This window comes from Macrobrachium nipponense, chromosome 21 (assembly GCF_015104395.2).
Source record: "Macrobrachium nipponense isolate FS-2020 chromosome 21, ASM1510439v2, whole genome shotgun sequence".
Classification (NCBI taxonomy): Eukaryota; Metazoa; Arthropoda; class Malacostraca; order Decapoda; family Palaemonidae; genus Macrobrachium; species Macrobrachium nipponense.
Window position 1 is genome coordinate 29,837,446 of NC_087212.1, and position 16,876 is coordinate 29,854,321.

At 40.0% G+C, this 16,876-nt stretch overlaps 1 protein-coding gene across 5 annotated transcripts in view; it reads left to right on the forward strand.

Moving 5' to 3' along the window:
• Positions 1-16,876, forward strand: part of LOC135197888 (AP-1 complex subunit sigma-2-like) — a 155,653-nt gene that overhangs the window by 31,933 nt on the left and 106,844 nt on the right. For all 5 annotated transcript variants that reach the window (XR_010310676.1, XM_064225099.1, XM_064225097.1 and 2 more), the window contains exons 3-4: positions 1,410-1,518; positions 13,692-13,829. Coding sequence is in view for 4 of the 5 variants with exons in the window: in XM_064225099.1 (XP_064081169.1) it covers positions 1,410-1,518; positions 13,692-13,829 (247 nt within the window). In the remaining variant the exon portion in view is untranslated. The remainder of the gene's footprint in view (positions 1-1,409; positions 1,519-13,691; positions 13,830-16,876) is intronic.

Here is a 16,876-nt window from a genome sequence, read left to right on the forward strand (position 1 = left end):
TCCATTAAGAGTCCACTGATAACCGGGGACTGCCTGTAACTTCTCTTCTTCTGAAACCTTTGTGACAGAAGACTGTGGATTTCCTTCTTTTCTTGAGGACTGCCAGAGGTTTGTCTTTGTCGACCATCAAGGGACACAGAGTCATGTTGGGCTCTTGTCGTTTTGACATTAAGGCCTGGATCTTTTTGAACTTCTTTGCACGATTTCTTTTTATCAAGGTAAACTTGTCATGTTGGCTATGGCCAAGAGAGTCAGTGAGCTGTAGTCCATTGATAAAAGTCGGCTTCTCCAAGGGAGATGTATGCTTATTTACATGGGGTTTTTTGGCCAAGAATGAGACCCCCATCTAAGCCTTGATCCCATTCTTTCATCTTAAAGAATTTTATGGAATTCTTGGAAGCCAACCATTCATCTGTGTTTGCGGCTTTTCAGTGAATCTGGCATGTTAACAGATCTTCCGAGGTTGGGAAGTCTAAGACTTACTACTGTGACTTTTCTTACTTGTTATTGATTACCTCAGCAATTAGACTTTAATACCACTTACGTTAATTCTTTATTACTTTGCACATCCAGGGTCATGAATAGTGGAATTATAAGAATTCCCTTGTAAAGTTATTGTTTAGGATCAAGTTGGCTGTTGCTTTAATAAATCCACTATTGTGCAAGGCTGTATGACAATTCAACTCCTGTTTTAATGTAAACTACCCAAGAATGTTAAACCGTGTTGGTGAAAACAGAAAAATCTGATGACTGACTTATGATTCATCACGTTCATTGTTCCATTTCAAACAGTCATAGACATAACCTTTCTTAATTCAAAGTGAATACTTTAACTGTTGCCAAGGTAGTTACCCAATTCTCAGCAGAATTGAAAGAGTGCGACACTGCCATATTCACAAGTAACTCAGGTCAGGGGGAAAGGGAGTATTGTCTGGGACTGTACCTATCCTTCCCTGAAAGTAGGAGGGGCCTTGTCACCTACTCTTAAACAGTAGTAGTGCTACCAAGAATTTCAAATTTAAGTTGCTGCACAAGTTAGAAACATTAGCTACATAATTATTTGGTAAATATGTATAAAACTTTATTTTAAAAATTTCATTTTATAAGTAAAAGACATTTGAAGACTACAAATGTGGCATATTTATGAATGGATGAACATGGTAGTACTGTGGTAGCTAACTTGCATATTGTTATGTATTAGGAATCATATATTTTATTTGAAAAGAATGAATTATTGGAGAAAATTGTACAGTAGTTTAAAAGACTAAATTTTTTCATGAAAACATTAAATATGATATAGATAGAATAGCTTAATCCACTGTAAAAACTACCACACAGTCTTAATTATACTTAGTGATTAACTTTATATTATTTCAAGCACATGTCTGTAGTTTTGCTCTTGTTTTCAGGTATGCATCCCTTTATTTTTGTTGTGCAATTGAACAGGAGGACAATGAGCTGTTAACATTAGAAATTATCCATCGATATGTGGAACTTCTGGACAAGTACTTTGGTAGTGTGAGTATTAATTTTTTTATTTTTTTAAGTACTAGAAAAGACGTTTAGTTTTGTATCAAACAAGCAATTATACCTAATTTATTTTTTGGTTTGAAATGTGTTGACTACACTTCAAATATACTGAAGGAAGAAGATTCATATACAATACATGTTAGGGAGGAACAAGTTCAGAAAAGTATATACTGTCCAGCAAGTCTCAGTTTCTCTTATTAGTTTTTATGGTAGGCTTGCCTGTACATTTCAAGTCACTGTTATAAATAGCACAATTATCTAGTATCTTTGCATTTGCAGTTTATTGGGCAAAAAAATTGCCTTTAGTTTTTACTTTAACATCATTTGTCCTTTTCTTGCCTGACTGTTTCAATGCTCAAGGTGGAGTTGATATTTTTCCTTAAATATGCAGAGAATAAACTTCAGTGTTAAAGCAAGCAAGGCGATAGTATCTTTGTTAACATAGTATCTGGAAGAGAAGGAAGTCGGTAAAAGAGTAAGCTGCAATGTTTGTGAGGTTTTTGAGAAAAACTCCATGTACAGAAGTGAATGAGGGTTTTTCTTTATTAAGAGCAAAGAACAAAGAGATAACATCCGTATGCTGAGACCTAAGAAAAAAGAAAAGGAAAAAAAAGTTGAGGTTTAATTATAAAGGTGTTTGACCTGCTTGGTAAAAGAAAAAAAGTCTGGAAAATCAGAAGCAGGAAGATAAATTCCAAAGTATGGTAGTAGAAGAAAAAAGGTTTTAAACTAATCTAAAGCCAGTCAGTTTCCTTGAAATATTGGAAAGTTGACACTTTAACAGATGTATGAGGAGGAGGAATTCTCTTTAGAGTAATGGAACATTGACTAAAAGAGCACAGCACCTATAGAAAAAAGTGACTGAAAGAAAGTTCACCTGTAGAAAAGAGAGAGTAGTCACATAAGAGAGACAAGAATTGTGATTGAGTGAGGAGATAAAGAGAGAGGCAGGGAGGATCAACTATACCCATTGCTTTAGATTAATACAATGGATGCAGTATTATTCTAAATATGAGAGCAATACCCCAAAACTGTAAACTTGAAATAGCTTTAATTAAAAAAAAAAATTTACTGATAGAGTAAAGGATAATGTGCATTCAAGTGAATGAAAAAGGCTTAATCTGAATTTAAAAGTAATTTTTTGCTTTGTTTACTAGGTAAATGTGAGAAATTTAAATTAGAGATGTCATGTATTCTTTTTAACAAGCGTTTTAAATCTCCTGTGTATTCTAGTCTTGTCAAGTTTGTCATTACGCTGAACTTCTTCCATCTCCAGTCGACATCAGAGGTGTCATAACGTTCCAGTGTAGTACCTCACTATTTACTGCAAATTCACTTGAGAATACTGCATTGGTATTTACTTTACATATGCAGTTGACTCTTGAATTTTATTAACCCTTAAACGCTGAAGCGGTATTTTAAAAATCGTCTCCCGTATGCTGGCGGCGTTCACGAGTGAGCACCAAAGCTGAAAAAATGTTTTTTTTTTTTTAAATCACAGCACGCTTAGTTTTCAAGATTAAGAGTTCATTTATGGCGCCTTTTTTTTGTCATTGCCTGAAGTTTAGTATGCATCCGTCAGAAATGAAAAAAAATATCATCATCATATATAAATATTGGGATATATGACAGCGCAAAAAAAAAATTTCATATATAATTGTATACAAATCACGCTGTGAGCAAAACCGTAAAAGCTAACGAGTTAATTTTTTTTCGTTGTATTTTACACTAAATTGCAATCATTTTGGTATACGTATAACACATTGTAAAACGATCAAGGCAACACAGAGAAAATATTATCACAAAATGAAGCATGAATTTGTAACACGTGGATGTAAAAAAAAGCGGTTTTCAAAAATTCACCATAAATTGAAATATTGTGCTAGAGACTTCCAATTTGTTGCAAAATGAAGGTAATTGATTGAATATTACTAGACTGTAAGTGTTGTAGCTTACAATTGCAGTTTTCGACCATTTCGGTCGAGTTAAAGTTGACCGAAGGACAAATTTTTTCTATTTATCGTTATTTATATGAAAATATTTCAAAACTTATAAAAGCTACAACCATGGGTTGTTATTGTTATATTCCACATGAAATTGCGCACATTTTCATATATAAAACTCTATGTAACGGCTAATTTAAAATGGTGCAAACATTAGGACAATCGGATGAAAAAATTTATGATTTTTTCGGAAGAGTTACCGCGCGGACGTAAGGAAAAAGTTTATTTCATAAATTCACCATAAATCGAAATATTGTGCTAGAGACTTCCAATTTGTTGCAAAATAAAGGTAAATGATTGAATATTACTAGAATGTAATAGTTTTAGCTTACAATTGCGTTTTTGACCATTTCGGTCGAGTCAAAGTTGACCGAAGGTTGAAATTTTGGCACTTATCGTTATTTATATAAAAATATTTCAAAACTGATAAAAGCTACAACCATGGGTTATTTTTAGTTGTATTCTACATAAAATTGCGCACATTTTCATATATAAAACTTTATGTAACGGCAAATTTAAAATGGTGCAAAGATTACGACAATTGGACGAAAGTTTCTTATTTTTTTCGGAAGAGTTACCGCGAGGACGTAAGGAAAATGTTTTTTTTTTTTTTTTATAAATTCACCATAAATCAAAATATCGAAATATTGTGCTGGAAACTTCCAATTTGTTGCAAAATAAAGGTAAATGAATGAATATTACTAGAATGTAAGAGTTTTAGCTTACAATTGCGTTTTTCGACCATTTCGGTCGAGTCAAAGTTGACCGAAGGTTGAAATTTTGGCACTTATCGTTATTTATATGAAAATATTTAAAAAATGATAAAAGCTACAACCACGAGTTGTTTTTTGTTGTATTTTACATAAAATTGCACACATTTCCATATATAAAACTTTATGTAACGGCTAATTTAAAATGGTGCAAACATTACAACAATCAGACAAAAAAATTTCTGATTTTTTCGGAAGAGTTACCACACGGACATAAGGAAAAAGCTTTTTTCATAAATTCACCATAAATCGAAATATTGTGCTAGTGACTTCCAATTTGTTGCAAAATGAAGGTAAATAATTGAATATTACTATAATATAAGAGTTTTAGCTTACAATTGCATTTTTCGACGATTTCGGTAGTCAGAGTTGACTGAAGGTTGAAATTTTGGCACTTATCGTTATTTATATGAAAATATTTCAAAACTGGTAAAAGCTACAACCATGGGTTGTTTATTGTTGTATTCTACATGAAATTGCGCACATTTTAAAAAACAATACTCCATGTAACGTCTAATATAAAATGGTGCAAAAATTATGTCAAAGTGACGAAATAATTTCTGAGATGTGTCGCTGATGCTTATTAGGGCGAGAAGAAAGAAATTCACGCTTGCGCGCCTGGGTAACGATTGTAAACAAAACAATGCCTTGATCGGTGAGCTCCCAGCATCCCCCAAGGCGTGTGATTCAAAAGTTTTAGCCTAGTAGACCTATAACTATTTTTCCGCGAATTTAAAAAAAAAATTTCGTCGACGTACCATATGTCGGTTCGGCACCCGACAGACAATTTTCATCGACGTTTAATACGTCCAATCGCCGTTAAAGGGTTAATTTTGGCTTTCTTTTGGGGATGCTCACACACAGCTCATGTCTGATGCAGCTCCTGCAGGGCACAACCAAGTATAAATCGTTTTCTTTGTTCAGAAACTTTGCAGTTGTTACTATTATGGATCAGTGGACAATTCCCTCTGTTCTTTGACTCATGCTTGTTAGGAACCATGCACAATGTAGTAATATCCCATTGTGTCTTAGATGCTGTGTCTTTCAGTGCCTAATAGAATTTGGTTGCAGTGTGTGGCTAATACAGTTAGACTCTCACCACTCACCAGTGATTGGTGTCTATTGTCTGATTAGGTAAACATACTGTGAAGTTGGATGATCTCCATATCTAGTACAACTGGAGGCCTGTATGCCCGTTACAGGATATTATACTACACTGGGTGGGTGAGGAGGGAACCCATGCATTTTTGGGGTTTAGTAGGATCCTGCACTGCTCACCATAAGTACATCAGCCTTCAATTACTTTGGAGGCTATTTGCCAAGGATTCCTTATCCCCTCCACTTCCATGACTAGTTTTATGGTCTGTGAGAGATTGACATGAAAATAGTTCTTCAGGAAAGGTCTAGTGCTGTTGAATTGGCAAGAGTTAGTTTTTGGTGGTGTTAGCATCCTATTAGTTGCCTCTTGTCAGGAAGAAGACTTCTTGGCACAACTGGATCTCTAGGATTAGTATTTCAAGCCCCAGCACGTCTACTTTTCAATGAATATCTTTGCTTTGATTGAGGGAGGTATATCAGACCTTAGTAACAGTGGCAATGTGGGCACATTTGAACAGTACCAGGATTCATAAATTCTGGAATTGCATGCATATATTTATTGTTGCTGCATTTAAGAATAGACATTGTTAATAAGACACATAAAACATTTTCTGATGAAAATTTCTTTATTAATTTTTTCATTGCATGAGCCCATGCTCTGAAATTCAAAGATCAGTGTGTGAAAGGACTTTAATTGCACTGTACAGGCAGTCCCCAGTTATCAGCGGTGTTCTGTTCTGACAGCTTGATGATAAGCAAGAATTGGCAGTAACCAAAAATCTGGGATTTTCTGATAACCAGTTAATGGCACCTCTGTTAGGATTATATCAGCACCAATACTCTAGGCACGATAACTAGAAATTGGCGCATTTCAGCGCCGTGGGTGTGCTCTTAAATTCTGAGGTTTAATTCTAAATTCAAATATTATGGTTAAAGAAATTTACTTGCTCAGCCTGCTACCTCCACATGTAAACTCACCTTTCTCTTGTCCGTGTCTCTTGAATTAATATTCCAAGTTTCATATTTATAAATTGATCCGTAGTATTTGTCTGCCAGTCTCTCATAGTATTCAATTTATTATTCAGTTTATTATTATTATATTATATTTATAAAAGAGATTTCCAGCACAAGTGGAAGATTCTCAGCATCCCTTATGTCTGGGATGGGTAATTTTAAAATTTTGTGTATCCGTTAGTGTGGCATAATCCATGGGATAGCCAGTCCCTTGTAGCATGTTCACCAAGGCCAACATGAATGTCAGTATCAATATGTCAAGTTATATGGTACCCTGTTAACAAATAGGGTTAAGAAAGTGATGTAAGTACTACTAGGTGTTCAATCATGCATTGATGCTATGGTAAGATCTTATTTGAGATGGAGTTTCAGAATAGTGGTAGTAGTGTTCACAGACTGGAACAAGCCTGTTGACTTAAGATCTCGAAGAATGAGAGGCTTGGTGATGTGATGGGAAAGAGTGAGGAGTGGTTAATCAGTAAGAGTAATTGGTAAGGAAGTAACAGGGAAATGACTAGTAAATAGACCTGGAAAATCACAGAAGTGGTCATGATAAATGACAATCGATTAAAATAATTTTAGATCTAACCCTTAAATGAGAAAATCTGATGTTTGTTCATGCAACTTACCTGTCAGATATATATATAGCTGATAATTCCGACGACCGACAGAATTTAAAACTTACGACACACGTAGTGGGAGTCAGGTGGTTAGTACCCATTCCCGCCGCTGGGAGGCGGGTATCAGGAACCATTCCCATTTTCTATTCATAATTTTTCTGTCGCCGGTGTTGTGAACATCTGTTTACAGCACCTCCTTCTGGATTTGGAAACTTTTGGCTACTTGAGTATCCCTTTTGGTTCTTTTTTGGATTAATTGACTTGGATCGGTGGCTAGGCACACGTTATTAGTGGATTGATTTGATTTTGGTTTGGATTTCTCTTGGATAATATGTCAGGGTCTAGTACAGCTAGCGCTAGATTTTGCTCTAGGACTGATTGTAGAGGTAGGCTACTGAAAGCTTCAGTAGACCCACATACGGTATGTAAGGGTTGCAGGGAGCATGAATGTGTGTATGAAAGCCGTTGCAAGGAGTGTGAAACATTAACAGATTCTGAGTGGAAGGCGTATGAGACCTATCTTAGGAAACTAGAAAAGGATAGGTTAAGGAGGTCTTCCTCCAGGAGTGTTTCAGGTGTGCAAGAAATTAATGTTTCTCCTGTTAACCCTCCTTCTGTTAATGCTCCTAACCCTGTAGTGTTGCCTCCGGGCCCTGAAGCAGTGTCAGTAGAGAGTAATACTTTGTCCTTAATTTTGGAGTCGATTCAAAATTTAGAATCGAAAGTGTTGGCTCTTGAGAGCAAAAGTGATGTGCAGAAGTGCAGTGATACCCCTTGTGTAGTGGAGGGTGCGTCAGATCGGCCTCGTTTCGCCTCTAGGCCTGGACCTCTGCTTGACTCCCAGGACCCAGGGAGGGAGCATGTCGAAAGCCGAAGGAGGGTTACAAGGAACCCCCACCGATCTGGCGTGCCTTCGGCAGTTACTGATGAAAATCCCCAGACTGCCAGGGAGCATGCGCGTGCAAGTCTCCTCAAGGAGTGTTTTTCGTCATCGGAGGCTTCATCCCCACGTAAAGGGTGGAGTTCTCACGGTGCTTCCCATCCGCTGAAAAGGACGGAGCGTGTTGGTGACGCTTCACGTCCTAGTTCTCCGGAACGGCGATCTTCTCCTGACAGTGCGTTCGCTGCTTTTCCGTCGCAGAAAAGGCGTAGAGAGTCTTCGGACCTGGATTCGGGTAGTTCGTGCGAGCAATACAGTCGCTCTAGAGCTCGGGAGGAGGCCGTGCCTGGGAGGAGGAGGGAGGCGTCCCCTCGCCGCTCTCCTGCTCACAGGATCAGTCCCTCCCCAGAGCAGGAAGATTCGCCAACCAAGAGGATGCTTCAGTCACTGCAGCAACAACTTCAGGACGTTCTTGCTTCTAGAGAGTCTCTTCCGCGTCGTAGAAAGGACGAGAAGCTTCCTGTGAAGAAGTCAAGACCTTCTCTTTCTCCTCGCTCGCCTCTCTCTTCGTTCGAGTCTCCCTCTAGAGTTCGTTCTGCTCCCCAGCAGCTCTCTAGAGGAGGTGAGAAGTTTGTTTCTCGCTCTCAGGATGAGATTTCTCCCGCTCGCACGTCTTCGAATGTTCGTAAGCGAGCTGTGGACGCTGAGCGCGCTTCTGTGCAAGTGGAGCGCGCTTCCGTTGCCGCCAAACGCGCACCTGTTGTTGATAAACGTGCACCAGTGGACGGCGGCCGCGCGCTGGCGGCCGCTCGGCGCGCGCCAGTGGACGCCAAGCGTGCACTAGTGGACGCTCGGTGTGCGCCAGTGGACGCCAGGCGTGCATTAGTAGATGTCGAGCGCGCACCTGTCGGCGCCAAACGTGTGGCTTCGGACGCCAAGCGCGCGCTGGTGGACGCCAGTTCCTCACCAACGCAAGTTCAGGTGGAAGAGGGAACCCTACCTGTTCGTCATTTTTCTTCAGGATTACCTCCAACTTCTCCAGTTTCTGAGGAAGGAGTTAGCGATGATTTAGTCGAAGCAGAGGAAGAGCAGCAGCCAGCTCCTGTCTCATCGGACTATAAAGTTTTGATGCGTCTTCTACAGTTGGAGTTTGGAGAAACTTTCCAACCGGAAGCCCCTCGTACTCCCCCTTCTCAATTTTCTTCTTTTAAAGCATCGAAGGCATCGGGGTTCGTTAAAATGAAGAAGTCGCTTTCCACGAAGCAAGCGTTCCGGAAAATCCATGATTGGATGGAGAAGAGGAAAGCGTCAGGAAAGTCCTCTTTGGCTTTACCGCCATCAAGACTCTGCGGTAAAGGAGGCATGTGTTACGAGACGGGAGAGGACGTAGGTGTTAAACTACCAGCCTCTGCTCAGGGTGATTTCGGGAGCATCGTGGACGCTTCCAGAAGAGCTCTTCTGTCTTCATCAAAAGTCACTTGGACCCATAACGAGTTCGACTTCCATCTAAAAGGCCTCTTCAGGACTCTAGAGGTCTTCAACTTTCTCGACTGGTGTCTTGGAGTTTTGGATGCCAGGTCAAGGAGTTCTGATACCATCCCGTGTACTTTCTTGTATGGACAAGGCCGTCAGGGATGGTTCTGAGGAGTTGGCTACTCACTTTAGCTCGGGGATTCTCAAGAAGAGAGCACTCTTCTGTAACTTCACAGCCAAATCCGTCTCTCCAGCGCAAAAGGCGGACTTGCTCTTCGCTCCGTTTTCAGACCATCTCTTCCCCCAGACTATGGTTAAGGACATAGCATCGAGCCTTCAGGAGAAGGCAACGCAAGATCTTCTGGCTCAGTCTTCTAGAAGACCAGCAGCTGCTTCCTCTTCTGGTGTTTCTTTTACCAAGAAACCGAAGCCCTTTCGTACTGGATATTCCTCGAAAACAGCCTCTCGAGGAAGAGGCTCTTCCAGAGGGAAAACCCCTGCTCCGTCAAAGAGTAGAAAGTGATTTGGAAGTCCTTCAGACGCCGGTAGGAGCCAGGCTTCTTCTGTTCGCGAAAGCCTGGGAAGAGAGAGATGCCGACCCTTGGTCGCTAGATATTGTGAGGAAGGGATACAGGATTCCGTTCTTGAAGTCACCCCCGCTATCCTCAACACCAAAGGATTTGTCTCCCTCGTATCGAGGAGAGAAACAGAAAGTGCTTTTCGATCTGCTAGAACAAATGATCATGAAGCAAGCGGTGGAACAGGTCTTCGACCTGGAATCTCCAGGCTTTTACAACCGTCTGTTCCTAGTGCCGAAACAATCGGGGGGGTGGCGACCCGTCCTCGATGTCAGCAGCCTAAACCTCTTCGTCACAAAGAAAAAATTCAAGATGGAGACGCCTCAATCTGTGCTGTCAGCTTTGAGACCGGGGGATTGGATGGTCTCACTAGACCTCCCAAGACGCGTATTTTCACGTCCCCATCCATCCCCAATCAAGGAAATACTTGCGATTTGTCCTGAAGGGGAAGGTATTCCAATTCAGGGCACTTTGCTTCGGTCTGACCACAGCGCCGATGGTTTTCACCATTCTGATGAAGAACGTGGCAAGGCTGCTTCATCTGGAGAATATAAGGATCTCTCTACCTAGACGACTGGCTTATTTGAGCTTCATCGCGAGACCGGTGTCTGGAGGACCTGCACACGACCATGTCGTTAGCGAAGTCCCTGGGGCTTCTGGTAAACCTCGAAAAGTCACATTTGACTCCTTCTCAATCCTTAGTCTATCTGGGGATTCAGATGGACTCAGTGGCTTTTCGGGCTTTTCCATCCCAGGGGCGGCAACTTCAATGCTTGGAAAAAGTGGCGACCTTTCTGGGGAAGGAAACATGCTCGGTGAGGGAATGGATGAGTCTGCTGGGGACCATTTCCTCACTGGAGAAGTTTGTTTCTCTGGGAAGGTTGCACCTCAGACCTCTTCAATTCTTCCTAGCCAACAATTGGAAGAACAAACAAGATCTGGAGGCGATCTTGTGTTTAACGAGAGAGGTGAAGGATCACCTAAGTTGGTGGTCAGATCCACGGAAGCTCGCAGAAGGGCTCTCTCTCAAACTTCGGAACCCCGACCTAGTGTTGTTTTCCGACGCGTCGTCCACGGGTTGGGGAGCAACACTAGGAGGGAAGGAAGTGTCAGGCACCTGGAGAGGGGAACAGGTGTCCTGGCACATCAATCTGAAAGAGCTGTCAGCGATTTACCTGGCGCTCAGGTTCTTCCAGGAGGAAATATCCGGCAAAGTCATTCATATCAACTCGGACAACACCACAGCACTGGCATACCTAAGAAATCAAGGGGGAACTCACTCGCCTTCTCTGTTTGCCATCGCAAAGGAACTCCTTTTATGGGCGAAAGCGCAAGACGTCACTATCCTGACAAGGTTCGTGTCGGGAGTACAGAATGTTCGAGCGGACCTTCTCAGTTGACGAGGACAGCTTTTGCCGACAGAGTGGACCCTTCACCAGGAGGTTTGCCAGTCGCTGTGGAACCTGTGGGGTTGTCCGCAGGTGGACGTGTTCGCAACTTCCAGGACGAAAAGACTTCAGCTGTATTGCTCCCCAGTTCTGGACCCGGGAGCAGTCGCAGTAGACGCCCTACTTTGGAGTTGGTCGGGTCTAGACATATACTTTTCCTGATTTTCCCCCGCTCAAGATCCTCAGGGAAGTGATGAGGAAGTTCGCGGCATCGGAAGGAGCGAGGATGACACTCATCGCCCCCCTTCTGGCCAGCAGCCGACTGGTTCACAGAGGTGATGTCCTTCTTGGTAGACTTTCCAAGGACTCTGCCCTTAAGGAAAGATCTACTCAGACAGCCCCACTTCGAGAGGTACCACAAAAACCTCCCCGCTCTGAGTCTGACTGCGTTCAGACTATCAAGAAGTTGGCCAGAGCGAGGGGTTTTTCAAGACCTGTGGCGAAGGCGATTGCCACCGCAAGGAGGCCCTCCTCAATTGCTCTGTACCAATCGAAGTGGGCTGTCTTCAGATCCTGGTGCAGGAAGAAGGGCATTTCCTCCACCACAACCTCTGTGAGCCAGATAGCTGACTTCCTTCTTTATCTGAGAGAGGAAGTGAAGTTAGCTGTTCCAACTATTAAAGGGTACAGGAGCGTGCTTTCTGTAGTCTTCAGGCACAGAGAACTCGATTTGACTAATAATAAAGACCTTCATGATCTCATTAGATCTTTCGAGACTAAGAAGGTCATCCAGCCTAAAGTACCCTCGTGGAACTTGGATGTGGTGCTCAAGTTTTTGATGTCAAGTCACTTCGAACCGCTTCATTCAGTTTCTCTGAGGAATCTGACGAAGAAAACGATCTTCCTAACCGCTCTGGCGATGGCGAAGAGGGTTAGCGAAATCCAGGCCATTAGCAAGCAGATTGGGTTTTCGGACAATAATGCGATTTGTTCTTCAAGTCCTGCGTTCTTAGCAAAGAACGAGAATCCTTCCAACCCGTGGCCGAGGACCTTTGAAATCAAAGGGTTGTCAGAAATAGTGGGAAATGAACGTGAGAGATTCCTGTGTCCTGTCAGGGCTCTAAAGTTCTATCTGCAGAGAACTAAAGCTTGCAGAGGTTCGTCTGACAATTTGTGGTGTTCAGTGAGGAAGCCTGATCTTCCTATGTCGAAGAACGCACTGGCGTTCTTCATCAGAAGTACGATTAAAGAAGCTCATGATAAGTGCAGTGATAGTGATTTGAAGCTTCTGAAAGTGAAAGCTCACGAGGTGAGAGCTATTGCTACTTTGGTAGCTTTTCACAAAAATATGGCACTCAAAGATATTTTGAATGCCACATTTTGGAGAAGCAATTCGGTGTTCGCTTCACAATACCTGCGGGAGGTGAAAGTGACATACGAAAATTGCTTCTCCCTCGGACCATACATTGCTGCAGACACTGTTTTGGGGGCAGGAGGTAACACTCATCCTATCCTTTAGGGATTAGGGGGGTTTTTTAACTTGTGTTTTATGGTTGTGGGGTGACCGCCTGGGGCGGGTCTCCCTTCCATTAGCTTAGTTAAGTGGGATACCTTTGGTAAACTAAGCCAGGTGGTTGTATTTTTGTTTCGTTGCCCTCATTAGTATGGTCCATGGTCTAGTCACGTCGTGGTCTCGCCCCTGTTGACAGATCATCTGGAGTGCACCAGCTTCATAGGTCTCTACCTTGCTGGCAACTCTAGTAGCACAAGCAGACTTACGTGGCAGTAATCACGAAGCCAGCTATGCTAACAGGTAAGGAACCAAGATATCAAATATCTGCATATATGTGTTTCCTAAATCCTCTATTCTGTCTCTCCCACCACCAAAGGTGGGATTCAGCTATATATATATCTGACAGGTAAGTTGCATGAACAAAATGATATTGTAATGATACAATTAAGTTTGTTCATACTTACCTGGCAGATATATATAATTAATTACCCGCCCACCTCCCTTCAGGAGACAGTGGAAATAAAAATTATGAATAGAAAATGGGAATGGTTCCTGATACCCGCCTCCCAGCGGCGGGAATGGGTACTAACCACCTGACTCCCACTACGTGTGTCGTAAGTTTTAAATTCTGTCGGTCGTCGGAATTATCAGCTATATATATATCTGCCAGGTAAGTATGAACAAACTTAATTGTATCATTACAATATCATTTTTATGATGAGTACTGTAGTAATGGAGGATATGAAACTTAAGGCTTTCAGTTACTGGATCACAGTTTCTTCATATTAATTACATTAATTTTCTTAATTTTGTATTATCAACAGGTATGTGAGTTGGATATTATTTTCAATTTTGAGAAGGCTTACTTTATGTTAGACGAGCTGATGGTTGGTGGTGAAGTTTGTGAAACAAGTAAGAAAAATGTGCTCAAGGCCATAGCAGCTCAGGACCTTCTTCAGGAGGTTAGTTACGGCGAGACAGCCTACGAGTTGTAATCCACTGGCAGCCAAAACCAACATTATTGTTTACATTCTGAGTGGCTTATTAAAGATTACAACATTTAATTCTAATGAGCTCATGTGACTTTCATTGTAAAAATGTAATATCAAAATTCTTAAATTCTGTTTAATGAAAGATTAATTTCAATATTGCAGGAATTATGAATTATGAGATAAGGTCAGTAAATGTAGGAGTTTTCCTGTTTACTTTTATTTTTACAGCTTGCATTTTGAATTATGTTGTCATTCATTGACCTTGACTTATTGCACTTTTTACAGCGAATAATTCTTTTGAAATAAATTAGCCCTCAGAATCTTGAAACATGATGCTTGGTAGTGGGCAGCTTTGTAGTAATCTTTTGAAGCCTGTGTGCAAGGCTGGATTCTTATTTTTTCCTTTCTTTATCCAAAAATATTTTTATTTTCACTTTTTTATCTTTTATTATTTATGCAGAAGGCAGTCGTCTCAGCAGAATTCTGTTACTGTACTTAAGAAAACTTACTAGGGAGAATGTGCAACAAAAGGCTGCATTAGTACTTTATTTTATCTGGGGGAAAATATTCCCATTCAAAGAAGCCATTGCTTTCTTGAAGGATAATTTTTATTTGGGCTGGGTTGGATGAGAGGGACTTGGTTTGTATTCCATTGAGGGATCCTGCATGCCGGCAGTTACTCGTAACTTCTGAACTGGCTTGTACCTTGTCGTTATTTTTTATTTTTGTATGTATGTGTGTGTGGCATTTCTGGTAAAAGATCATTATGATTATTTACATCAGAGTTGGATTACAGCAATCTTTATCTCTATACTGAAAGAAATATCCAGGCCAAAGGCTACTTACTTGCATTGTTGTGTGAAGTGTGATCTTTTGCTATACTATTGTAAATTGATTTTCAAATAGAATCTGAGGAGCCTGCTTTTATGAAGCAGCATAATATGTAGATCATAGTTCATTGTTGATTCGATCATAATTTTATATATTGTTATGAAGACATGTTTAGTTTAGTATTTATACGACCGTATTTATTTTTATACTGGTTTTAATTTATTCAACATTCATGTGCAGCTCATTTACTGAACATGTAAAACCGTCCTATGCACATCAGGTAAGAGTGCTTTGCAAAACGTACCATCCACAAATGCATAATGCATTGGAAAGTTATTTTTAAGGCCTTTAAGCAGCATAGCAGTTTTAATAGGATATAGTATTAATTTTCAAGGTGTTATTTGAATTAGTTGGAAATGTAAGGCTGATCTCAGCATTGAAGCATCTAAATTTAATTTAATTCACGTAAGGAATAAGGTTACATGGTAGGATACTGGAGTTCCTTTATCACAGGGGGTGTGTTATTCATGGTGCCTATGATTAGTATTGAGGAAGTAGTATATTGGTATTCATAAGATTTTCCTTAATATTTTGTTCATGTTATGTAAATGTGAACAAGTGTAGCATTTTTATGCAATTTAGGTTTAGTTATTATCAAGTAGATACAGGTTTAGTTACTTGTAATCTTCATGTTGGTTGAAGGTTAGGATCTGGTTTTGAGGGAAGTTAAGTAGCATAAATGTACTAACACTGGGAATATCTCATCAATATGTTTAGAACTATTTTTTTATTTCTCCTATCTTGTACTGGGTTAGCTTAAACTGCTCGGTAGCTACCCTGTTTACACCAAGTTAAAACCTTACAGTATTATTACTGAATAATAGGGAAAGAACAAAAAATCGGATTATTACATTTTAGCATGTTTATTTATGCTGTTTGAAACTCAAATGTCAAAAGATTGAAGTACTGTAGCAGCCAGTAACACAAGTTATGCTTTGTAATGTTGGCAGGTTCAGTAGTTGTAGCCTTCTTTCATTTTTACCTTGGCATGTAGTATTGCCAATAACAGGTTGATAAAGCAATTAAGGGCTTTATTTGCTGTGTCAAAAAATCATTTGCATAGTTTGCATGTTGTTTATGAAGTGTTGTTGCAGTGTCTCCCATCTTTGGCTTTAGCTTTATTGGAATAAAAGAATCATTGCCTTTATAAAATTGTTTTCAAGTTTTTGCTCTTATGGGATGAAGTATTATAATGGCATAATGTCTCATTCATGAACTGTTTTAGTTTATTGTGTTTTAGTTAAGAGAGGATATTCAGGAACCTCTTTGTGGTGAAACATTTCTTTTATAAGTATGAAAGTAATTTAACAAAATATTCAAGAAATAGTTGTAAGTACACATAATCATGTGTGCATGATAACGAGACCACTGTAGCACTTGATTAATATTGTAGTTCATCATCCCTAAAGGCAAGAACTTCAACTTGGCCAGTGTGATGTCTTAGGGGACACAGACAGTTACACACACACCATTGCATGTTTTTTCTTAATCCTTTATCAACCATTTTATAAATAGTCTCCCCATTTTGTTGATCTTGTTGCCATTGATTTGTACTCGTTAAACTCAAAAAGCTCCAATTTGCTTAGTTTGCTGTGCTTTAAATCTAATGATGGTAATGACTGCATGCTTTTTATTGCATGCTTTAGTGTGTGTGTGTGTTTATGTGTGACTGTTGAACATCTATTGTATGATGCTACTGTACCTATTCATAAGGCCCAATATCTAGTTGTATTTTAGGTAAATGCTGATGTGATAGATGTAAAAATTTGTGTTCTCTCACGTAGCATTTCTATATTTATTACTATTTGTATCCTATGATAGTGTTTAGAATTGGAGGGTATGTATATCAGCAAGAAATATTTAAGTAAAGTTGCCTCACAGAGCTTGCTCAATCCTCATTTCTTTACGTATTCAAGTAGTAGTATATAGTGTTCCTTTTTGGCTAGTACTGTATTATAGAAATAGTGTATTATGTCACTTTGTTACATTGCATTTCATTTGGAAATGGCTTGCATTATTGTTGGATGTATAATTTCCATAAAATCACATAAAAGCACAACAGGAGACATTTCTTAAAGTATATGGTTAGAATGACATCTGAACTGGGATATCTTAAAGTATAGTGT